Below are 24,096 nucleotides of genomic sequence, written 5' to 3' on the forward strand. Positions count from 1 at the left end.
CGATTGTACAGATGTGACAAGTGACCATTGACAATAGAATCATTTGAATATGTGATGTTGTTATTGGAGTTTTCCAGTCTGGGGGTTCTAACAGTGAGTTGCCATCACTCTTTCAGGGCCAACAAATGAAAGCCAATGTCATTGCCAACCAGGATGCCAAGCCAAACGAGTGTGCCGTGCCATGAGAAATACATATCAACATTATGCCAGTATTGATACTTTTGGTGGCCTATTTTTGAATCTAAAATGGATGCCTTGGCCCGTTAAATGTTGGGAAACACTGGTGTGCAGTATATGACCTTTGCTGTTTTTTATTTCCTTAGCCACATTCTTGAAGACAGAGCCACGCTGGCAGAATTCCAAGGGGTTGCTTTATTTACAGGAATTCACAAGACTGAAGAGAGGGAATCATTTGAGACCCTACATTCGCTGCATGTTAAGAGACCTATCCTCGAGGCTGTAAAACCTAAAATGTTCAGTAAAGGCCAGCTTTTGTAACTTGAGTACCCATAGATACAGTACATTATCTCATTTAAAAGATGACCAGCGGTAAGTGTATTTAGTTTTGCCGATTTGAACCAAACTGTGTGAATAATGTCACAAGAAAATTGCAGTGTTAATGTTGCTGATGTTGTCAACAGAAGCTCATGAATGTGAGTTCTTACATTAATATTCCAAAGCAGTGTAACTAAAGAGGCCGCTGCGGTATGAGAGGGAGATGGACATAAATCCATGAGTGCATGAGGACCCTCACTGAGGAGTAAACTCCACTCAGCCTCGGCTAATGTGCCTGAAGTGCATGATGGGTAATGGTGGTCGAGGTGATGTGAAGAGGGCAAAATGAACTGTTTTGGCTCATTGTAGTGCCATTGTGCCGCATGTAATGTTGCACAGGGGAGAAGGTTGGACATAATTGTATATGTATAATTAAAATAGACCCAGAACGGCTCAAAAGACCCCTATGACGAATAACAATATTGTAATACTTTTTCCCTTGCCCAGACGTGGGTCACAAGGGCCCCAATTGACGCCAGGACTGGAGGTGGGGCATGTTGGCCTGGTGGCTGGGATTGCACCCATGGGGCATAGTTTTAAGTTGTACAAAGTGTTTTCCAGTCTGGGGGTTCTAACAGTGAGTTGCCATCACTCAGTCCAAAAGGAAAATGTGGGTCCCTCTTTCCCATGGGCTCACCACCTGTGGGAGGGGCCAAAGGGTGCTCTGATAGCTGGATGGCAGCCAAAGGCTAGGTGGCTAGGGAGAGGCAAGTCTGGGTTTCCCCGCTTAAGATGCTGCCTTGGTGACCTGACCATAAGTGGAAGAGAATGATGATGATAATTTAATATGATCCTCATTCCAGATTGATTGTCATACATTATTGTGTCATAAGATGACCATACCCGAGGATCATTCATGTGATATATTCACAAATTTCACCTTGACACTAAGCAGAAAGTGGAGGAAAACATTTTTGTTTCTGAAACTGTCTTATCTTTATTCTCCACAGATATTCTACTATTCTTGAAACAGAGCATCTTTTAGTCGTCTGTTGGCAAGCATCAGAGTGAACACTCTTACTTTTTTCCTTTTCTTTGTTTGGCTGTACTTTTCAAGTGCACTTGCCTATATTTGTAAGTACAGTTCAGTTGTAATTCAGCCAACTATGTTGGTGTACTCTCATGTTGGCCATTATGGTGGAACTTAGAGAGCTAAGTATTTTTTGATCACCTTGAGAAGACCATACAGTTGCAATGTATAGGATAGATTTTCACTGGTTTCAAAGTTCAGACATACATAGTTTCTGTTCAAGGACTCAGCTATTTAATATAATATTGTATATTGGGTCTAGGCAATTGTCACTATAAATTATATGGATTGCCACTGAAACCACTACACTAAGGTGTCCAAAATACGGCCCGGAGGCCATCTGTGGCCCACCTACTGTTTTTTTTTGTGGCCGCGGTATACTACAAATAAAATTTTATATGGCCCACAATGCTTTTGAAAAAGGATGTGAGGGTGTGAGCAATTTTACAAGTGTGGGTGTTGAAAAAGTGGGGGACATGAGTGACGGGGACGACCACTACTGATATTTTCTTTTTAGATACAATTCTGTGAATACATTTCCAGCCAAAAGAATAGCAGCGATCAGCCGTTTCAAAGTGACAATTCCATTTTCACAAGACAAACTCTTCACTATCGTACTGATATCACTTAACAGGTGAACAGATAGCTGTACTGTAATTTATACCAGGAGTTAAATTGCTAAATTGTTAAATTGCTCCATGTACAGCACTTTGTATGCAGCAATGGCTGTTTGAAAGTGCTCTATAAATACAGTTGAGTTGAGTTGAGTTGAGTTGAGTTGAGGAGTGCCCAGATGATTTCCTCCTTGGGGCTAAGTGGTGTCCAGAAAAAAATCCTTATTTTTGAGACATGCTAATTGAGTACACTGCATGTCTACATATGCTAAGCACTTCAGGATATTTCAAGAAGAAATAGTCAATCTTAGCTGGCCATCAGTTAAAACAAAACAAAAATGTTAAAAAGTGCACTCTATTAATTGCAACATTCTACGGGAAAAAAATTAAATAAAAAGCTATGACATATAATTTTTTAAAAACAGTTAACACAATTTCATTCTCACATGTATGTAAGAGAACACTTTTGGGGAAAGTCTGTGGGACTAAAAGGTTCTTTAAATGTTTAGACTGCAGCAGAAGAGGAATGGATTGGATTTTTATAAATAAATACACATAAGTAACCTGAATGTTTGGGAGAAGACAATCTATTTTGATACAGGTACGCACATATACCTCTTGTTAAAATGTTTCCACCAATATTGCATGGTTGTACACTTTGTAGTTTGTTTGAAAAGTCCATTGACAATGAAGAATGTACAGTATTTCTCCTTTTCTTTCTCGATTTATCTTGGACTGTCGCTTTAGCTGAGGGCTCACGCTTGCAAATTATTCAACCGAGTGAAGCATCGAACTTGTAGACAATCTAGGAGGCGAGTGAGTGCAGTTCGCTGCTTGAGCCTTTGACCAGCAGTACCATCAAAGCCCCGCAGCGTCAGCACTCCGGAGCCCGATATAAAGCCCGGCTTCTCGCCTTTCGCCCCCCCCCTTCGCTGTGAAGACACACAATGAGCAGCAGCGCCTCAGCCGATCGGCCCATTTTCTCCAAGGGGGAGGACTGCAAGGCCTCGTGGCACGACGCCAACGCCGGCTACAATGAAGCCGACACGCACCTGGAGATTATGGGCAAACCCGTGATGGAGCGCTGGGAAACCCCGTACATGCATTCCTTGGCAACGGTGGCGGCCTCCAAAGGTATAAGGTGTTTTCTTCATGTAGGCTTCCTTTATCGGACACGCCGTTGCTTGCCAGCGTTCTGACCCACATTTGGCACAAGCGTATAACTTAATTGTGTATTTTTTTTTCAATTATTCGTGTATATAAATGAATTTTCTTTAGTTTGAATTGCTCAAGATCAATCATTTTATTTTGTTCAGTTATTGTTTTTAACGTGAAGGACCTTGTAACTTGGTTTCTTAAGCTGGTATTTAAAAAACGTTATTTAATGCATGCAGTTGGACCGGTGCAGACCTAACAAGGATTTTACTTTCTTTTATGATGAACTCTCTCGAGCACACTTGGGGGTGAGTGAACAGAGAGGAGTCCGGCAGCTGTCATGGAAATTGGCCAAGATGTCTGTAGGGGGGCGGTTCGGGGTGGGAGGCAGTTCGCTCAAATCATCTTTCTTTGCTTTGTGTGAAAATAGTCTCACGCACGCACATGTGCAGGACAAGTGTCAGTGCCAAAACCTTTTTTTGTTGTTATAAATTAATAAATATGCAAATTATTAAAGTTTATATTTAAAATACCAACTTAACTAATAGTGTAAGTAATTGAAGGCCAATAAATCATCAGGAAGCCAGCAACAGCAACTCCCAAGCTACTCACATCTATTTATATTCTTGAAACCCGATAAGCTTTCCAGCCACATCCAACCAACTGGTGATTCTTCAAACGGAAAGCATAAAACAAATAACATTATAGTAGTATATATTTTAAATTGCTGCCATACCACTCAACCTATTTTGTTGAATTAACTATGACCATTTTGAATGTCAAGACTAAAGACGTCAATTTAAACATCCTCTAGATTTCGGTGGCTGTAATTGGGTCTGATCGTGTTTCTGTTGTTGTTTTGTCATCTAGGCGGCCGGGTTCTGGAGATCGGATTCGGAATGGCCATAGCTGCCACCAAATTGGAGTCTTTTCCCATTGAGGAGCACTGGATCATCGAGTGCAACGATGGCGTCTTTGCCCGACTGGAGAACTGGGCCAAGTCCCAACCACACAAGGTCTGTAAGACCTCCACTATAACGGGTTTTTGGAGCCTGGTTTATTTGCCTCGCTGCTCTTGTGCTGGCATGTAAAGATGTTACTGAGTAACTTTTTTTTTTATCTTTGTAGGTTGTGCCCCTCAAGGGCCTCTGGGAACAAGTTGTGCCCACCCTGCCAGATAACCACTTTGACGGTATGAAATCACATCAGATGCAAAGAAATTGTGCCGACATTGACTTTCTGCAGTTATTTAAGCAGTAAAGATGGCTGTACACTTCTATGTAGCACTTTGTCTCCCCTTCCAGGTATCCTGTATGACACATACCCTCTGTCTGAGGACACATGGCACACTCACCAGTTTGACTTTATCAAGGTTAGCTCACAATTTGAGGCTGAAATTCTGACAGTTTGTTGGCTTGTGTGAAATTGGAATCGTCTAGAACGGCAAATGTTATTAAATCGATTGGCAAATCACATCATATGTTGGTGCACCTCAAGGTCTGATTTGTCTACATGTCTGTAGGGTCACGCTCACCGAATGCTAAAGCCTATTGGCAAATCACATCATATGTTGGTGCACCTGAAGGTCTGATTTGTCTACATATGTCTGTAGGGTCACGCTCACCGAATGCTAAAGCCCGGCGGCGTACTCACCTACTGCAATCTGACCTCCTGGGGCGAGCTGCTCAAAGACAAATACAACAATATTGAGACCATGTTTCAGGTTAGTTGTTGTCATCAGCAAATGTGGCTATCGCTTTGGAATGGTACGCAACCTGAATGCAATCTGTCTAGGTGAAGACCACCACAAGTTAGCATTATAGCATTATTTCCAACAGTTTGGGTTGGTTGCTAAAATATTGAGTTGACATCTCTCGTGTCACTTTGCTGTTACAAGAGTGGAATTGAGGCGGGGGGTTAAATTAGGACGGAGATTAAGTTTGTACTTTGTTCCCAGTTATTTCCTCCATTGTGGGATCAATAAGGACCAATTCAGTCTTTTTCTTCTTATGTTATCCCAAAGTGAATCTTTTTATGCTATCCAAAAGTGAAGAAATACATGTAAGATCACCCTATGATTAACGTGTTACATTTATCTTGGACACACACAGTATTTTCATCATCTATATGGCTAAAGCAGGACCAAAGTTCAGTTTTTATTAGGTTTTTAAGGACCTGTCGGCTGAACTAAGACCTCCTACCATTAGTATTCAATTGAATCGACAACTGACTGCTAAAAGGGTAAACATGAACTCTTGAAGACTATTAACAACAAGCAGTTTTTCTTGACAAATATCAATATTGCGTTCTCCAAATGGCATATTTCTGACATATAGTTCTGTTAAATGATCTGGGTTTTAATAATCACCATTAAGGCTTTGTGTGGTTCAGATGCAGAGCACAGCCACTGTACATCAGCCTTTAGTTCAGGGCAAAAGTTTGTAACGTGCTGCAATAAGTTCACGGTTACTGATAACACCACCATCGCACCTTACTGAGCGACTGTTAATGATTTCAGGAGAGCCAGGTGCCTCATCTGCTTGAAGCCGGCTTCAAGAAGGAGAAGATAAGCACTACCACCATGGACATTGTACCTCCCACTGAGTGCAAATACTATTCCTTCCATAAGATGATCACCCCCACCATTATCAAGGAGTAAAGTGCAGAACACTGCTGAAACCATATTTTTAAACTATCATGTGCCTCCTCTGACCCTCTCCTTACTTACTTGTTTCCCAGCTTTCAATAAAACCAAATCCATATCCATGGGTCACTGGATTTTTCAATTTATGCTGGCAGGTCACATAAGAATAACAAACAAGCTTTTACACTCAGAAGCACTTGCACAGTCAACAAGAGGTGTTTAATGTTGTGACAGTGAGAAATGTTTTTGTGGCCTACTGGGATGCTACAAAGTAACAACTATATGCATTACTGTGAAGATACCAGTGCATGTTAAATGAACACAATATCAACGCGTAAGAAATTTGTCATTGGACGGACAGAAAACGGCAGGTGGAGAAACTACGGGAGTTGGCAGCGCTCAAATTGGAGAAACACATGGCTTGCATGTTAGGACATTAGTGTATACTCTTGTCCCTGCCTTATTATTGTAACCTGTACTGGTGGAATAACATGTACATTGTTGTATGGAAAATATTTAGTCATAACAGAGACTGGCTGTTTATACAGATCTGCAAACATTAAGAGCCCCCCCCACCCCCCCCAAAAAATGATGACCTTTTTTGGCATTTTGAACATTTTTGATTTTCTACAAATAAATGCTAAAAAAATGACATTTGAATGTAGAATTTTGGCATTACGGTGTTAGTAGTTTATGAAATACAAACATTTTCATTTTACTAAAAACATATACATAGAAATAGCAAAATCAGAAAAATGGTTAATTTTGCAGTGACTGATTTTTTCAGACCTGTATATTTGTAGAATTTTCCATTGTGACATAACGCACTAGCACACTGGTCAGAAATATGATACTAGCGGAACTGTGCTGGTTGAATTAGATTTCAGTTGAATTCGTTATATACTGTACTTCTGAAACTAAAAACATGTCAGAAGTGTTTGGGTCAACTTTGTCTGCTTTGGGTCTGCTGCCAAGTTGGTAGTTGGCGCCACCTGGTTGACAGTCACTGTAAACCAGGCATTTCTGGTTTACCACTTTCAAGTACCGACGGGGCAATCGAAAACTCCATCGTTATACCAACCTAACCAAGTTAAGAGATTTTAATTGTGAGTGGAACTTGTATTTTTGTTAAAAAAAAAAAAAAAAAGCTACCTTGGAGAAGTGACAGCTCACTCCATGAAAAAACAACCACACGAGAGTTTGGTTGAAAACAAACAGAAGAAAAGCTAATGTTAAATAACATTGACTTTATTAAAGTGATTTCTTGCACATCTACACTGAGGACGAGTGACGTCCCAAATGAAACCAGAACCACAAGCCCAGGTATACACACATACACAGTCATAAATGATGCCTATATTTACTTCCGATACCAGATTGCCAACTTCTTCTCACGTTTGATCTTTTTCTGCAACTGCAATGTTCCATAGAGGAGAGCCTCTGCGGTGGGTGGGCACCCTGTGCAGACCAGAAATGAGTAGCAGTTAACATTTTAGCCCTGAATTTCCTTTTAAGAGAGTCGCTTCCGAAGCAAAAGCAGACTTCACCCTCGGCCTCTGTGCAGCTGTAACTTGTGTCTTTAAAGGGTGAGTAACTTTAGATTTGAAATGTTTCCAATTGTATGACATTTAAAAATATTTCAATGTTACTTACTGTGGGCCACAGTTAATAAAGATTTTATAATGGTGACGGACTGAAACTGATTAGTTCTGTTTCAATGGTTTTCTATTCATAAATGTTGTAAGTTGGAGGTTACCCCATAAACTGCAATGGATTGTGTTTGACTGCAATGGATTGTGTTTTACCCCTAAAGGTTACACTGTACTATAATTATCAGCCCAATAGTAGATTAATATATGCAATATAATCATCATCATATGAATGTGTGTAATGAGTGCCAATGGTATACCTGGAACATAAATATCCACTGGTACAATTCGGTCACAGCCTCTGACGACAGCATAAGAATAGTGGTAGTAGCCGCCTCCGTTTGCACAGCTGGGTTAAGGAAAGTTGTAACAATCATGGGTCAGGCATTGATTACAACAGTAGTATGTTGAGAAACAAAACATTCACTTTACTGCCAATACCAATTTACACAAGAGGACGTCAGTGATAGAAACACGATTTTCACGCAGCATTCTACAGGTAAGAAAAGTGCTTTAGTGGTCATCTTACCTTCCCATGGAAATGACGTATCTTGGCTCAGGCATCTGGTCGTACACCTGTTGGAAATAAGTATTAACATAATATTAAATGGTATATATAATGCATACCGGTAACTGACTTTTGTACACAAGTATGTGTCATCAAGTGTGAAATCATAAACATAGATCAATTTTCTACACGACTTGTCCTCGTCAAAGTTGCGGGTGAGCTGGAGTCTAATGTCAACTGATTTGAGGCGAGAGGCGACTGGTCCCCAGCCAATCGCAAAGAACCCAGTACATCTTTGATTATCTGCTCATGACAGAAAATATTTCTGTGAAAAACACTAGTCAATCTGTTGGCCGGTGGTTGTGTTCGCTGTTAAATGCTATCCTGGTCGACAGTTCAACAGTTGCAAACAAAATCAGTCCACTCGCAAGATACTCCCAGTTCACCAAGTCTGCTCCTTTTTTGTCTCGGTTCAGACCGGTACTGGAAGCTGGGTTCTTGTGTATCTCTCAGCCACATAGATGGCAATGATATTCTCCCACATTGTTTTAAGTTCACCACACTGTGTGTGTGCGTGTGTCTTTTTTTAAAACTTGAATTGGCTGTGTGTCTGCTTGTTCGGCACATGCGTGACATAGTATGTATGATCTTGATGCCGGCTGGCTATCACCGCCGGCAAATGTTCACTTGGGCTTAACGCAACGAAATGGGTGAAGGAGCAAAATGTGTGCTTCAAACACGCCCCTCGGTACGCAACTGCGCCTGATCATGCGAACTGTATTGACCAACTATTGAAACACAGCACCAGAAACGCTGAGAACACATTCGGTCTGACCATAGCATTAGACTTCTATCTACAGCTGATAATTCCCCCTCACCTTTCTCAGCGCTGGAGCCATTTTGTTTGTCAGTGTCCCAGCCACAATCATGACATCAGCCTGTCTGGGACTGGCTCTGAACACTACGCCGAAGCGGTCCATGTCGTAGCGGGGCGCTGCCATGTGCATCATCTCCACCGCACAGCAGGCTAAGCCGAAGGTCATAGGCCACAGAGAGCTCTGCAAGAACAAACACAGCAGTTGTAAAGAGTAGTTGATAGTGAGTGATAGGACATGTAATATGCACTTGTACATGTTTTGTTCAAGAAACAAATGAAATTAATTGTATAAATCGTATTTGTAAAAAATCGCACTGATTTCATGGAACTAGTCCTAATGTAACTGGAATATAGACTCACCAAACATTTCATAAATCAACACAAAAGTAGAGAGGTTTTAAATCAACAATAAGTTCATCAATGGTTGTGGTTTCTCGTGGTGTACATTTGTACTGCATCGGGGATTCAGGATATGTCTGCTTGTTCGGCGCATGCGTGCCATAGTATGTATGATCTTGATGGCGGCTGGCTATCACCGCCGGCAAATGCTCACTTGGGCTTAACGCAACGAAATGGGTGAAGGAGCAAAATGTGTGCTTCAAACACGCCCCTCGGTACGCAACTGCGCCTGATCATGCGAACTGTATTGACCAACTATTGAAACACAGCACCAGAAACGCTGAGAACACATTCGGTCTGACCATAGCATTAGACTTCTATCTACAGCTGATAATTCCCCCTCACCTTTCTCAGCGCTGGAGCCATTTTGTTTGTCAGTGTCCCAGCCACAATCATGACATCAGCCTGTCTGGGACTGGCTCTGAACACTACGCCGAAGCGGTCCATGTCGTAGCGGGGCGCTGCCATGTGCATCATCTCCACCGCACAGCAGGCTAAGCCGAAGGTCATAGGCCACAGAGAGCTCTGCAAGAACAAACACAGCAGTTGTAAAGAGTAGTTGATAGTGAGTGATAGGACATGTAATATGCACTTGTACATGTTTTGTTCAAGAAACAAATGAAATTAATTGTATAAATCGTATTTGTAAAAAAATTGCACAGATTTCATGGAACCAGTCCTAATGTAACTGGAATATAGGCTCACCAAACATTTCATAAATCAACACAAAAGTAGAGAGGTTTTAAGATAAGATAAGAAAACCTTTATTAGTCTCGCAAAGGAGAAATTCCCAATTCACAGCAGCAAAGTTATGAAAGGAAGAAGTAGAACAACAAAATATAGGAGCTGCTGGAAAGGCAGCCACTCTCGCGGCGCCATCTTGAAGTTAAAATAACAAAAATAATTTAACAATAAGTTCATCAATGGTTGTAGTTTCTAGTGGTGTACATTTGTACTGCATCGGGGATTCAGGATTCAAGTACGATTATTTATTGTCACTTTGACAGCTACATACCAGAAAGTGTTTCTCTCTGAACTGAACCACAGCGCATGGACAAAGGGTATAAGAGTATGTAAATGACAAAACCACAAAATGTAATGCAAATATAAAAAAAGCAATAGTGTTGAGTGGATTAGTTACTTTTGAACAGTGCAACTATAAAAACAGTGAATGATATATCTATCTATCTATCTATCTATATATATATGGAAATTAATGACTCGCTGTGGCAACCCCTGAAAAAGGGACAAGCCGAAAGGAGAAGAAGAAGATATATGGTAAATTATAAAGGCAATAACATTTTGGGCTCATAATAGGAGCGCATAAGACAGTCTGTTTTAAAGGAGCTGGTAAACATGTATTATCTTAACTGTTATTATATTGATGATACCTAAGTGACAGTGTCATTCATAAAAGATCATTCTTGTATTGTGCATGTGTAATTTTATGGCTAGTGAATGAATGTCAAGCACAAGTTGCTGCTTCCTGAAGCATAGCGGAAAGATGTTTGGGTCACAATACCTGCATTATTAAGTATTGGAATTCAAGAGGAATTGTAACCATGAACAAACACAAAAGACGGTTAACTCACCCTGCGTGCCCAATTAATGAGGTCATCCAGTTTGGTGATGACATACTCTCCCTTGCTGCTGGCTACAGACGATGGTTTGGCAGCCGCCACTGCCGTGCTTTTCTCTCGGATGGGAACCACACTGCAAGATGACACAGTTCAATGTTATAGGGTACTTTGATAGAAAAAAGCAGCAACAGACAGAAACCTTTTAATTGCGCGATGGCTTCTCAGCGATAGCATTCTCAGAGACGTCTTCTAGGCTTTTTTTATATTCAACACACTCACCTTGTGGTGGTATTCTCACTTTTAGTGGCACTGTGCAGACTCTTCTGCTGAAGAAACAATGACGAAATGGGTCTGTGGAGCAAAGACTAAGTCAGACAGAGTTACCAAAATCATATTATAGACATTTGTATTTGTTCCAGTCCAATAGAACTTTGAATCATGTCTTTGGCATTAATCTGGGCAACAGTAAAGCCAAGGTCAAGCAATTAATGCATTCTTAGTTTGACAACTGGGAAATGAACATTTATCATAGCCAAACAGAAAGTCAGTTAGACAGCATCAAAGTCAACAAAGAACCACTCAATGGTGGCTGAAGCTCAACTGATGGTTGAAAGATGACATATAGAGCTAAATCTACCATGAGCAAGGTTATGGCATTTTAAGTACTAATATCGCCTGATATACCGTAATTGCCCAAACCCTCAATGATCACTATTAGTTAACTTGGTCTGAATTTCCACCACATGGAAATCAAGTTACCTGTTGAGGTTTGGAGTAAAATCATGCCTGTGTCCCAATACCCTTAGAAGCAAATTACCCTAAGTAACACGGTCTTTTCAAGTGAAACATCACACATTGAAAGTACAGCTCGGAGCTAGGGTAAATCGTGATTAAAGCCATGGTGATTTGTTTGTGGGTTTTTTTTAAACGCTCTGATTTGCTCAAACGACATCTTAGGCCTTAGGGGTTGTTTACTAATACTGTAGTGCCAGCTTGCCACCGGAAAAATGGGTGACGTCATGTTGAAACGTAAGGTACAACCATAGTAATTTCTTCACTTACCTTCCACAAAAACTGCCAGACATGACCAGGCGAGGCACTGCAAATCAATGACATACATTAAGTATTTTAGATTAATTGTGAATCAATTATGTAACAACGCCACTTAATGATCAAGGTAGGTCTATGACGAAAAAATACTGTCTATTCTTATTGTCCTTTTGCTCAAGAATAACAATTTGCCCGACAACCATTATGAGAGGATTACAATGATGGGAATCACCAACTTGTAGATAAACAAATGCAAATTTAAATAAACGATGGTAAGGATCGTGTGTTTGGGTGCTTGTTTCGTCTGTCTGTTTGTTTATAACTTTGCTGACACGTCACAGCAGAGGTTTGCAAGTAAAACAGCTGTCTGCTTAGCTCACTTGTTAGCTAGCAAGCTGCGATCAGACAAAAGCAAGGTCAGCGTGCGTATGCGCATTAAAGTTCCAGCTCCGGATAGGGACTCAGACCAAATTCAACACCGTGGCATGTGGTTTCCCAAAGTGCAAATACAAACTGCAAATTAATGTCATAAATCTAAATAAAGTTAACGAAAGCGTAGTATTTCATCCGAAACATTACGTACCGACCAACGCCGCCATCTTTGGAGGTGTGTTTACGTCACAGGTCTGTTTGTGCTAATCACGTGCTCACGCGGCTAGGGGGCGCTGCTATATGGTCAAATTATAACAACATTACCATGGTTGTTTTAATGGAGGGACATTCTCAATCCTGAAGTTTTGACCTCAAATTGTAACCAGTACCACTGTTAAAATTGGTAAAATGTTTGGAAGAAAAAAAACTTCGCAGAAATCCTACTTTGAACCCCCGACTGTTTTAAAACCTGAGCTCACACATTCTGTCAGCTGAATTAATTATTTTAACTCAATTTTGTAAACACTGTTGAAAATGTTCACCCTGTTTGGGAGCCACGGTTTCCCAAAGTGCAAATACAAGTTGCAAATTAATGTCATAAAACTAAATAAAGTTAACGAAAGCGTAGTATTTCATCCTAAACATTACGTACCGACCAATGCCGCCATCTTTGGAGGTGTGTTTACGTCACAGGTCTGTTTGTGCTAATCACGTGCTCACGCGGCTAGGGGGCGCTGCTATACGGTCAAATTACAACAACATTACGATGGTTATTATAATGGAGGTACATTCTCAGTCCTGAAGTTTTGACCTAAAATTGTAACCAGTACCACTGTTAAAATTGGTACAATGTTTGGAAGAAAAAAAACTTCGTTGAAATCCTACTTTGAACCCCCGACTGTTTTAAAACCCGAGCTCACACATTCTGTCAGCTGAATTAATTATTTTAACTCAATTTTGTAAACACTGTTGAAAATGTTCACCCTGTTTGGGAGCCAAGCTCTCCTCTGAAATCCTACTTTGAAACCCCGAGTGCTTCAAAACCCGAGTTTTTTTAAAATTCCATAATTAATTGGGCACCTCACTTAAAAATCAGGTCGCTGTTTTGAAGTCAACCCCTCTTTGTAATCTTACTTTAAAATATTGTCCATCTGTGTAGTTCCTACAGTCAAAACGATCTTATTATTCTCATCCATTGAGCTGGGGAGGGCACTCAAGTTTCCTTTTGCGATATGAAGTTGAAAGAAAATAATTGTCAGCAATTCATTTTTTTTATTAGTCTTCTGTTGGTTTTCTAAATTTTTTTTGGCCTCATCACAGGCACCACATACACAGAGAGCAACATCAGCAGCAAAGAACGCCAGTAGGAGGCAGATGGAGAGTAACATGGAGCACACATAATGTCAGTCCCAATCCTGCACGCACACATTTTTTTCTGACAATAGCTCCCCATACTATATGCTAAAGCAGTCAGCTTTTTTTCTCACAACTGGATTTTATTTTGCCTTCATATAAAGAAACTTTTTACGTTAAAGAACTTTTGAAAAAAACCAAAGCTTTTGCAGTTTTTTTAGCTTTTAAACTACTGTACATGACAGTTAAAGACATGAACTATATTGCAGGGACTGCAAGAGCTTGAAAGGACTTGGGCATGATTCAAAGGTGTCCCCACCACCCTAAGTAGGGAAAGAGCTATTTTGTTCCAAATAAACAACAACAACAACAAAAGTCCAGTCGAGGAGGAGTTAAATCACAAGCGAAGCCATCAAGGACTCGGAAGTTATCGTGGCAACTTCTGCATCATTGCCCGGACTGCAGACCACAGGAATGACTTATTTTTGAAGAGCTTTCCTCCTGAAAGACGAGCGTAGACGTCCTCACTGAGCGTTTGGGAAGTCGGTGGCCAGCACGTCTGATGCACCATTTGGGCTCTGTGACGTGGTGACCTGATTAAAGAGGACATCCTGGGAGGGGAGGAGCGGTCCTCTGAGGTACAGGTTGTACAAGAGGAACATATTATGAGCCACCAGGGCGATGAGCGGGAAGACAGTCAGGCCGGAGCCGAAGCCTCGCCAGGAGCTGCACACATTCAGGCTGGTCCAGTAAACAAGCCTGTTTGGAGGGGAAAGAACAGGGCAAAAAAAAAAAATGAACTAATGGAAACATGATACAACACACAGAAGATTTGTTTTTAATGTATCTGTTCCTAAAAAACCAAATAGGTATACGGAAATGTCAATATAATAGCTCCATACTCAAACACTGAATTAGTGCTGACAAAAAGTTTATTCTCCTGATGTGACTCACAGGCTAGCAGGATTATAATATCTTAAAGATGATCAATCTACTACACTTTTGTTATGTCCAAGTCTGACTTGCAGTATAGCTTTTAGGGTTTGGCTTTGTTGATGACATTGTAATTTTGGTTGTGTTGAGTCGGAAATAGACCAACTCTGGGCCACACCACACACATCCTAACCAGCAGTGGGAGCAAAAAAGAATTTTTGGCTCTTCTTTCAAGAAGCGTAACTTCATGAATAATAGCAATCTCTTAATTATTTTCCCCACACAGGGGAAAACAATATAATACAATTGTAATTATATATGTAACTGTTCTATTTCTATTTTATCAGACAATTTTGAGGAAACAATGTTTTGCACCATTTTTAATGATCCTCCTACTTCTAACACATTCTTTGAGAAAATCCTAATCAGCTCAGCTTTTTCCTCAGTTAAAAAAACACATCACACACTCTTTTGCTATTTTCTTCAGTTAAAAGATAATAATTCAACAAGTACAATTTCACTTTCACTCGCCATTTGTCATGTAGGTTGCACCATATGGTTACAAAAAAATCCAAACATGTATTTCTATGTTTGATGGTGAAGAAAATAAATTATAGAAGCAATACTTACATGCACAATCAGTACTACTTTAATCACAATACATTTTACCACCAATGAGCGGTCACAATATTTGATTTTTGTTGTTGTTGTTAAACGAAAAAAATATTTTGTATACATTTTTTTTTTTTCGTGAAGGAGCTGGCCCACGTCTGTCCTAGACACAGCTAAGCCTTACCTTCCCAGAATGAACATGGCGACCAATATTGGAACCAACTTGAGTTTCTGTTGATCGATAAAAGCTGCCATGACGATAAGGTTGAGGGCGTAGAGGAATAGTAACTGCAAGGATGCAGTGACGAACAGCTGCTGAATAGCATGTCTTCTGGAAGGTGACTCGTGCAAACTGAACGAGGCGCTACAGAAGCGACAAACGGCATCTAAGAGCATCGCTGGAATGGAGAAAGCAGAGGAGAGACACGTCAGCTGCTGTCCACAGTAAAATGTTCGATTCTAATTTTTTTGGGGGAAAAAAAAATCTCCTTTAAAAGTAAAACAACATCATGTGTGATATCACTCACTGTCTCTCATTTGACTTCTACTCAGTGAGCATTTTAGAGGTTACCGCACAAGTCTGTTTTCCTTTTTCTGACTTTTTTTTTTTTAATGCCACTTTGTGATGATGACCATAGAACAGAAGTGGAACGTAGTGAGGCATTTATAAGGATCTGCTAAGTAAAGTCAGAGCAATACAATTCATTCATTGTCACAAGGTTTTCTTAATTCCAGCAGCAAGTAGTTGACAACACTGCTCCTCAAACACGTATTATTTTATTACATGGGGTCCTCACTTCACGATGGTCTTGATGAGTTTCTGAACGGCGAATGATCTTCTATTTTTTTCCATTTGATTGTTTAATATCTGTGATGTTTTAAATTGACAGGAATTCTGACATTAGTGCTGCATCTTTGCAAAGGACCCTTAACATTATAGGGTCTGTATCAGACAAAATCAACTTTTTTTGTTTTAGCTTATGAATTTTTGTGGTATGGCAATTTGGAATATTACTTGACACATTGGCACAAACATTAATCATTATTTGGTGATTTGAGCCTTTCAAAAAATTACTTTGTCATGCCATTAGAACAACTTGGAAGCCAACATGCCTCGCAGAACCGATTGTAATTGCCTCAGCAATATTCTGGCAACGCATTGTTTGCGAGACTGATAAGCAAATATTACATGACTCTGTCTTTGTATTTTTGGTGGCTTCATTTGAATGCACACAGCCACATGCAAATACTCCAGCTTGACATTGTCAGGCAAAGCTGACTTGGTTGCATGGTGCCCATGGAGAATCTGATATCTGATTGGTGAAAGACAGTCAGTCCTATTGTTCATATCGTTTAAATTATAACAGCCAACACTTCTGATTGTGAAGGCCCTGGGTAGATTAAATTGACAAAGCAGAATAGAGAGGCTGAAATCTGATTGGACAAAAAAAAAAAAAAACATTCACTGTTGCTTAGTCCTCACTACTAAAACAGTTCAGCGCACTAGTAGAAGAGCGAGGGTGCAATTGGAGGATGACGATATCAATACTTTTTCCGATACTCCATGACATTCCTGCACAGTAGTAGAACACCTCCGATACAGATTACTAGTGAGACATAATTGTGCACTATTCAACATCTGTAAGCCACAAAATGTTAACTAGCTATAGATCCATTTTCCATACAGCCTATCCCAGCTGACTTTGGGGTAGCCTGGACTGGTCGCCAGACAGTCACAGAGCTAGATGCTGGTAGTAGTACGAACGCCAATTCCAATTAAGTTGGGACGTGACAAAAAATGTAAATTCAAAACAGAATACAATGATTTACAAATCCTTTTCAACCTTTCAATTGAATACACTGCAAAGACAAGATTTTTATCATTACAAACTGATGAATGTGATTGTTTTTTGTTTTTTTGGGGGGTAAATATTCTCTCATTATAAATGTAATGCCTGAAACACGGCCCAAAACAGATTAATTGGAAACAGTTGAGTGTCATGATTGGGTAAAAAAGGAGTATCTGAGAAAGTTTTTCACAAACAAGGATGGGGTAGAATTCACCGCTTTGGGAACAAAAGTTTAAGAACAAAATTTCTTATCGTACAACTACAATGAATTAATGGATTTCATAATCTAAGGTCCATAATATCATCAAAGGGTTCAGAGAATCTGAAGAAATCAATGCAAGCCGAAAACCAATATTGAATGCCTGTATTCTCTCAGGGTCACTGAATCAAAAACCAACATCAATGTGTAAAGGATACCAACATATGGGCTCAGGAAGACTTCAGAAAAACAACGTCAGTAAATAAAGTTCACTACTACATCCGTATGTGAAACTTAAAACTCTCCTATGCAAAGCAAAAGCCATTCATCAACAACACTCAGAAACGCTGCCGGCTTCCCAAGCTCATCTAAGATGTACTGATTAAAAGTGGAAAAGAGTTCTGTGGTCTGACGAGTCCACATTTCAAATTCATCCATCCATCCTTTTTCTGATCCGCTTTATCCTCACAAGGGTCGTGGGGTGTGCCGGAGCCTATCCCAGCTGTCTTCAGGCAGGAGGCGGGGGACACCCTGAACCGGTTGCCAGCCAATCGCAGGGCACACAGAGACGAACAACCATCCTCGCTCACACTCACACCTGGGAACAATTTGGAGTGTTCAATCAGTCTGCCATGCATGTTTTTGGGATGTGGGAGGAAACCGGAGTACCCGGAGAAAACCCACACAGGTCCGGGGACAACATGCAAACTCCACACAGTTTGGCTGGAGCTGGAATTGAACCCACAACCTCTGCATTGTGAGGTCGACGCGTTAACCAATGGACCACCGGGCCGCCCACATTTCAAATTGTTTTTGGAAATCATGGACGTTGTGTCCTCCAGACCAAACCGGAAAAAGCCCTTCCAAGTTCCAATTCCAAAGGAGTGGATATTTGGGGAAGAAAAAAAAAGTTTATCAGTTGCCACATTAAATATCTTGTCTTTGTCATACAGTCAATTGAATATAAATTGAAAAGGACTTGCACTATATCCTATTTTTATTTACATTTTATACAACGTCCTCACTTTGGAAGTCGGGTTTGTGCAGTACAATTTTATGTCCCTAGTAGCACACAGGTGTCACTGAGTGCACAATTTAATCACTATATCCTATTTTTATTTACATTTTATACAATGTCCTCACTTTGGAAGTCGGGTTTGTGCAATAGAATTTTATGTCCCTAGCCTAGTAGCACACAGGTGTCACTGAGTGCACAATTTGCCTCACTAGTATTAAAGTTGTTCTACAAGTGTGCCTAAGTCCTTCTACCGGTGGGCAGAAATCTGATACAGTAGTGGAAGAAAAAAAAAAGGAAAAAAATAAAACAAAAAAAAACCCTCTCAAGTAAGACATAGTCGCTCTACTGGTGCGCCCGAGTCTGCTGCCAGCTGCTGCTGCTAGAATTACTAACGAGGACAAAGAGTGACTCGTCAGGATATCGAATAAATGTTCAAATGATCTGCAGTAAACATGCAAAGCAAGGAAACAACACTCCTCCCCATACAGAGGCACGGGCAGACGTCGGCTGCAATGGGTTTAGAAGTGGACCAAATTAAAGGGTGCAGGAGACGTTGAAACATTCCAAGACGAGGCGGCCAGACAAACGGAATCCTTTCTAATCTTTATACTCCAAGTGTGTCTGTTTTGAATCATGCCTACCAAGTACGATGGGGAGCGTGGCCACCACACAGCAACAGAGGGTGAAGACAACCCGACTGACCACGTCGGGGCAATCGGGGGGCTGAATGTGGACGAAGGTATAGAGCGCGTAGAGAATCGCGGATGCACATAGAAAAGATGCCAGCACTGAGAGGAAGGCGGGGACTCTGCCGCTCCGACAGCATTTGCACTTGCAGCAGCACTGACCACCGGTGAGTGCCTCGGGTGCATCCTCATGAGTGTCCAGCGCACCCTCAGGGCTCCAGACTGTCAGCTCCACGCTGTCCGAAGGTGGACCCATAAGTGGTCGAACCTCATCCGCTGTACAGTCCAGACCAGTGGATTCTGGGCTCCATTTCGGTGTGTTTGTGCCATTGGGAATGTCGCCCTGAGACATCAGGGCTGGAGCGCTGATGCAGTTTTCCGTGGCGCCGGCCAAATTGTGCTCTGTGGTGATCGGAGTGGAAAGCGTTTGATCCAGCGCTCCCGCCTCTGTGTGGCCGTCTCTCCTTTTCTCCTCGTGGAGGCCATTGCTAGGACGCTGGTGGCGGGAGGCCAAGTCTGTTCAAACCAAGAGGGGCATATTAGGCAGAATCCAAAACCAAATAGTCAAATCTGGAAGCGCTCACTCGTCACATGCACAACATCTACTACATTATCCCCATTTTAGAAAAGTTGAGGTTTCCACATGGAGAACGAGATTATTTTAATGCCTGGACCCCAAATTGTCTGCTCTGTCACATCCTATCAATTCCCAGAACATCAACAAACCAGTTCTGCATACTGGAATATATAGTAATTGTTAGCTCGCTAACTTTGATTTAATGCATTTGTGATTGTTTCCCATTACTGAATTTGGTATCCAATCAACGTTCCAAATCTTCTTTTCAGCATCTACTGAAGAAAACTGGAGACATTTAGGTGTGTGATTCTTCAAAAATGAAATAATGCATTAAGTTTGTATTGTTTGGATTCTGATTGGTTTGTTTGTTGGCAGGAACGCAAAAACTACTCAACAGATTTTATGGAGAGATGTCAATCATTACATTTTGGTGACTATCCGGGCGTTTCGGCGCTCCCGACGCACCTTAAAAATTTGTCACAGAAAGTGCACCGCACTCGTCAAAAAAACAGGCGGATGTTGTTTTTGGGCCAGGGAAAGTCTAGTTTTGCATGTTTGTAAATTTGGTAGACCACGCTGCACGTGGCTAGGCGTTCCGGCAGACTGAGGGAATTTTCTATTACACTCCCCCATGGCACCTGCCAATTTGGTGAGAAAAAGTTGACAAAATTTTGGACTAGCTAAAACTACGTCAAAATTGTGGTCTAATGCGATTATGATGTATTTGATTGAGGCGCAGGCAGACAGATTCGGCGCTCATTGGATATGTGTGCTGCATGTTCCTGTGTTTCATTCAGCATGGGACAATCCTTCTAAACCACTGCAGAAATCAATTAATTGAATTAATTATAATTATTATCAACTCAAAAATAGCTTAATACCACGTCCGCGGCGCAACTATTGAAGGCAGGGGTGGGTGCAAGGCAGTCTCCAATGACCCACATTGTGTGCTACTACATAATCCGCAAAGGGGGAGCTTGCAGTTTAACTGTATAAAGGCACTTTACCCGCGCCAATCTCATGCACAGACCCAGTGAGTCTATTTTGGCTTCTGCAATGTCAAGCACTGTGTGCGCTTCCATTACACTGGTTTTAAAAGAAGTAACGGGAGCCACTACGACTGTCCGAGAGGTTTTTTGTGTGTGTGTGTGTGTGTGTGTGTGTGTGTGTGTGTGTGTGTGTGTGTGTGTGTGTGTGTGTGTGTGTGTGTGTGTCTGTGCTGGGAACTACAACTAGTTTAAGTTGTACAGTACTACATTCTATAAGAGAGTAAAGTGAAGGCGAGCTCCTGATAAGTTTTAAGTAATGGGGTGTCACTGAGGTAAATTGGAAGGCTGAGCACAAAGATGGAGGCTCCACACATGTCTTCGTCCTATAATAATGTGGTCATGACTAATATGTGGTCAATGTGGCTTGGAATGTCAGCATGGTGACAAAAGTAGATCCATAGAGCATATGGACCTTTTTGACTTGTCTGAAACTTTTAAAGTCTGTTGACCTTCTCAAAATGTGGAAGCGCTTCCATCCATTTTTGAGAGCTAATTAGTCCTCATTCTGGGCACAGGTGAGTTGAAGTGTTTCTCAGCTGTTGTTGTTCAGTCTTTAGTGACCCTAAGATATGTTGTGTTTGGAATGTGGTCGGAAGGTGCAGTACCTGGCCAAAAGTCACGCAAAAAGTTAAAGATCATACAAAATGCTCACAGCAGGTCTGGAGCCAAGATTCAAATCCCGAACCTCAGAACGTTAAGGGAGGCATGCTAACTTCGAGACCATCGTTTTGCAAGTGCAAATACTTGTTTTCTCAAATTCAATATGCATGTTGTTCTATTCAAATCCGGTTCTTAATGTCTGATCTAAATAAACATTATTTTTCTCCCTCATATCTTTTGATTTTGTTTTAAATCCATTTGGATCAAGGTTGGACTAAAGTTTACCTGAGTTGACCTTTTACTCTTTTGCCTCAAAACAAAAGTAGCGGTGGGAACTCACTCTTAGGCTCCTCAGCCAATGGTGGATGCTCCAGGGATCGCTGGGAGCCGGAGGCCGAGTGGGAGGATGAGCGCAGCTCCTCCACTGAGGACTCTGGGCTGTCTGACACGGGCGCCATGCAGATTTGAGTGTCCAGGTCCAGGAAGGGGGAGAAGGATAGCCTGGCGGGGTCGATGTCCTGAAGCTGATTAATGATATCACTGATGGATTCCTTCATACTGTCGAGCTCCTGAGCATTCTCCCCGTCGCCGGCCTTAAGCCCTGACGTGTTCATAGTCACACAGCCCAGCACCTGACTAAAACAACACAAAAAGGCAATGGTAATAAGAGAAAAAGATTCAAGGATTTTACATCCATTCATGAATTTCCTATAGCACTTGTCTCCAGTTGGGCAGCAAGTGAGCTGGAGCCTATCGCAGGTTGTTCCAAACAATACATCTAGAGATGTAAACATAACCCCAGAGAATATCCCTAATATGGGAAACTATGAAAAGATTCCAGAAAGGAAAGGAGTCCTACTTTTGCTCACATTCAAGTCGTGTAATTAGGTCAGAGTGATGGAAGGAGGCCTTTGTGGATATGAAAGGCACATCTGTCTGTCTGCCTGTCTACGTATTCATTGATAGCCATTTGGATTAAAATTAAGACACAATTTTGGCGGATTGCCTATCAGTATCGTTCCTTGGTGCAAACCCCCATAAAACCAAAAAACTACTCCGTACAAGTAATCGAAAATCAGGGTTTAATTGGAGAAACCATGACATGCAGTCCCAGTCATCCATTTTTAAGCAAACCACGAGCCCAAGTGTAACGTAATTTTGGACTATGCAGTCGCTCCTCATTTTGATGGCACTTGAAAGCAGGGGCGTGCAGTCCTGTCGTGGATGCGGGTGAGCGCGAGATTGCGATGGACCCCAAAAAACTCTGGTCATCAAGGGCGGAATTTTTTGAAACTTACTATCGATGTTTTGATAGTCTATGTTAGGTATGGACATCTTCAAAACGGCTGCCGCTTGAAATTTCTGATAGTGGTGGGGATGGGGATGCGGGGGTCCCAGACATGACAGGAGAAAAAAAAAGTGGGTCGACAGCATGTCGAGGATAGCAACAATGAAGAAAATTGAGTCAATGTGACTTTTCTCTTCGTAAGGATTACGGGTTAATTTACATTTGGGTTAAAGGTTATGAAGATTGTAGTTCTGGTGCACTAACCTGTAAATATTAGGTTGATCACAAAGTTTTATCATAACTATGTCACCGAAATGGTGGTGGTGGTAGTGGTGGTGGTGGTGGTGGGGCGGGGGGTAACTATGTCGCCGAAATGGTGGTAGTGGTGGTGGTGGGGCGGGGGGTTATCGCCTGCTTTTTTTTTAACTCACTTATTTTAATGGGATTGCCTGCTTTTGCGATTAAATGACATCAAAGACTTGACCTTGTGTATGAGCGCTTAACGCTTATAACGCATGGGCTACAACCCTACATAATAAATATTCTCTGAAACAATAGGGAAAAAAATAATTTGCTTAGTTCACAAAAACTGAAATAGCCTATAGATTTGAATTCTTCAAATTATGTGAAGTTACATACAACGCCATGAACCGATTAAATACTGACGATCAGCGATACGTTTATTGAGACCATATCGTATTGAATGTGAGATGTAGAAAATGAGGCCACGCGTGTTGCGCGTGGATGTGTTAAACCGACTTTCACGGCACAATAACAACCACGCGCCTCCTTTTGTTGGCTCAAGCCCACGCTGACTTTCATTGACATGTGTGGCTCACGTTCGGTACGTGAACCCGTTTGGCGCACAGTCGCGACGCAAACATTTGCACAGACGATCGCACTTCCCTTGCAAACAAATGACGTGATCAGAAGGAGATAATTGGATTATTCAAAACCACACGAATGCTCGTGGCGGTAATCGGTGGTCGCCAGCGTGTGGGGAATGCGCGTACGATCGAATAGTGCGCCTTTTCTCTCGCTTGGGGTGGGGGGGGGGGTGGGGGGAGACTTTTCCCTCTGTTGTGCAAATCCAAAACGTGCGTCTTACTTAATTATGGGGTCAAGATGACTTGGTCGTCAAGTCAATCAAAATGAGACAAAATGTGGCCCATCGTGCGCTCAGGGTAGCCACAATTAACCGCAATGAAAAATCATTATGACTTCTGCCCGTCTTTTGTGTTGCGCCCTTGCAGCAAGAATCGGAGAGACAAATCTAACAACGTGACCCCATTTGGGTCACACATTAGTTCGATTAGTCAATTCCATACAAAACTTGGATTAAAAGAACTTACTTTTCCAGTAGGTTGCAGGCTGTTTGTTGAGTTTATGCCTCTGGTGGTTAGAAGGAGAAACCCTTTCTTCCCTCCCCCTGTGTCTTTTCTTTTTGTCTTCCAGGATCCTGAACTTGTGAATCAAATTTCAGGACGGACAAAATACT

The 24,096-nt window shown here is 41.5% G+C and overlaps 3 protein-coding genes across 4 annotated transcripts; 1 reads left to right on the forward strand and 2 right to left on the reverse strand.

Moving 5' to 3' along the window:
• Window positions 1–3,068: 3,068 nt before the first annotated feature.
• gamt (guanidinoacetate N-methyltransferase) lies at window positions 3,069–6,576 on the forward strand. The gene is made up of 6 exons (XM_019875483.1): window positions 3,069–3,333; window positions 4,225–4,370; window positions 4,483–4,546; window positions 4,659–4,726; window positions 4,967–5,077; window positions 5,873–6,576. The coding sequence occupies exons 1-6, from the start codon at window positions 3,147–3,149 to the stop codon at window positions 6,011–6,013; spliced, it is 717 nt and encodes a 238-aa protein (XP_019731042.1). The 5' UTR covers window positions 3,069–3,146; the 3' UTR covers window positions 6,014–6,576.
• A 564-nt stretch (window positions 6,577–7,140) lies between these two features.
• On the reverse strand, window positions 7,141–13,156 carry ndufs7 (NADH:ubiquinone oxidoreductase core subunit S7). Of its 2 annotated transcripts, none has more exons than XM_019875484.1 (8): window positions 13,086–13,156; window positions 12,074–12,110; window positions 11,291–11,362; window positions 11,024–11,144; window positions 9,777–9,956; window positions 8,177–8,223; window positions 7,908–7,996; window positions 7,141–7,456 (listed from the first exon to the last, which is right to left on the reverse strand). In XM_019875484.1, exons 1-8 carry the CDS (start codon window positions 13,099–13,101, stop codon window positions 7,359–7,361), a joined length of 660 nt encoding a protein of 219 aa, XP_019731043.1. In that variant the 5' UTR covers window positions 13,102–13,156; the 3' UTR covers window positions 7,141–7,358. The 2 variants fall into 2 exon arrangements, with proteins under 2 accessions (XP_019731043.1, XP_019731044.1); XM_019875485.1 differs by lacking the exon at window positions 13,086–13,156 and adding an exon at window positions 12,645–12,675.
• A 543-nt stretch (window positions 13,157–13,699) lies between these two features.
• On the reverse strand, window positions 13,700–24,078 carry LOC109518948 (uncharacterized). Its single transcript, XM_019875141.1, has 5 exons — window positions 23,951–24,078; window positions 21,651–21,946; window positions 19,040–19,600; window positions 15,516–15,729; window positions 13,700–14,545 (listed from the first exon to the last, which is right to left on the reverse strand). The coding sequence occupies exons 2-5, from the start codon at window positions 21,922–21,924 to the stop codon at window positions 14,311–14,313; spliced, it is 1,284 nt and encodes a 427-aa protein (XP_019730700.1). The 5' UTR covers window positions 21,925–21,946; window positions 23,951–24,078; the 3' UTR covers window positions 13,700–14,310.
• Between the last annotated feature and the right edge of the window lie 18 nt (window positions 24,079–24,096).

The sequence above is a fragment of the Hippocampus comes genome, unplaced genomic scaffold (assembly GCF_001891065.2).
Source record: "Hippocampus comes isolate QL1 unplaced genomic scaffold, H_comes_QL1_v1.1 scaffold132, whole genome shotgun sequence".
Classification (NCBI taxonomy): Eukaryota; Metazoa; Chordata; class Actinopteri; order Syngnathiformes; family Syngnathidae; genus Hippocampus; species Hippocampus comes.

Excerpts from the sequence above, each read along its gene's own strand:
- gamt (XM_019875483.1), top strand. The coding sequence starts at position 3,147 with ATGAGCAGCAGCGCCTCAGCCGATCGGCCCATTTTCTCCAAGGGGGAG. Across the intron at positions 3,334-4,224 it reads AACGGTGGCGGCCTCCAAAG|GCGGCCGGGTTCTGGAGATC; the intron begins GTATAAGGTGTT and ends TTTGTCATCTAG. Across the intron at positions 5,078-5,872 it reads ATATTGAGACCATGTTTCAG|GAGAGCCAGGTGCCTCATCT; the intron begins GTTAGTTGTTGT and ends TAATGATTTCAG.
- ndufs7 (XM_019875484.1), bottom strand. Across the intron at positions 11,363-12,073 it reads TCTGGCAGTTTTTGTGGAAG|ACCCATTTCGTCATTGTTTC; the intron begins GTAAGTGAAGAA and ends TTTGCTCCACAG. Across the intron at positions 11,145-11,290 it reads AGTGAGAATACCACCACAAG|TGTGGTTCCCATCCGAGAGA; the intron begins GTGAGTGTGTTG and ends GTCATCTTGCAG.
- LOC109518948 (XM_019875141.1), bottom strand. The coding sequence starts at position 21,924 with ATGAACACGTCAGGGCTTAAGGCCGGCGACGGGGAGAATGCTCAGGAG. Across the intron at positions 19,601-21,650 it reads ATTGGCTGAGGAGCCTAAGA|ACTTGGCCTCCCGCCACCAG; the intron begins GTGAGTTCCCAC and ends TGGTTTGAACAG. Across the intron at positions 14,546-15,515 it reads GCCATGTTCATTCTGGGAAG|GCTTGTTTACTGGACCAGCC; the intron begins GTAAGGCTTAGC and ends CCCTCCAAACAG.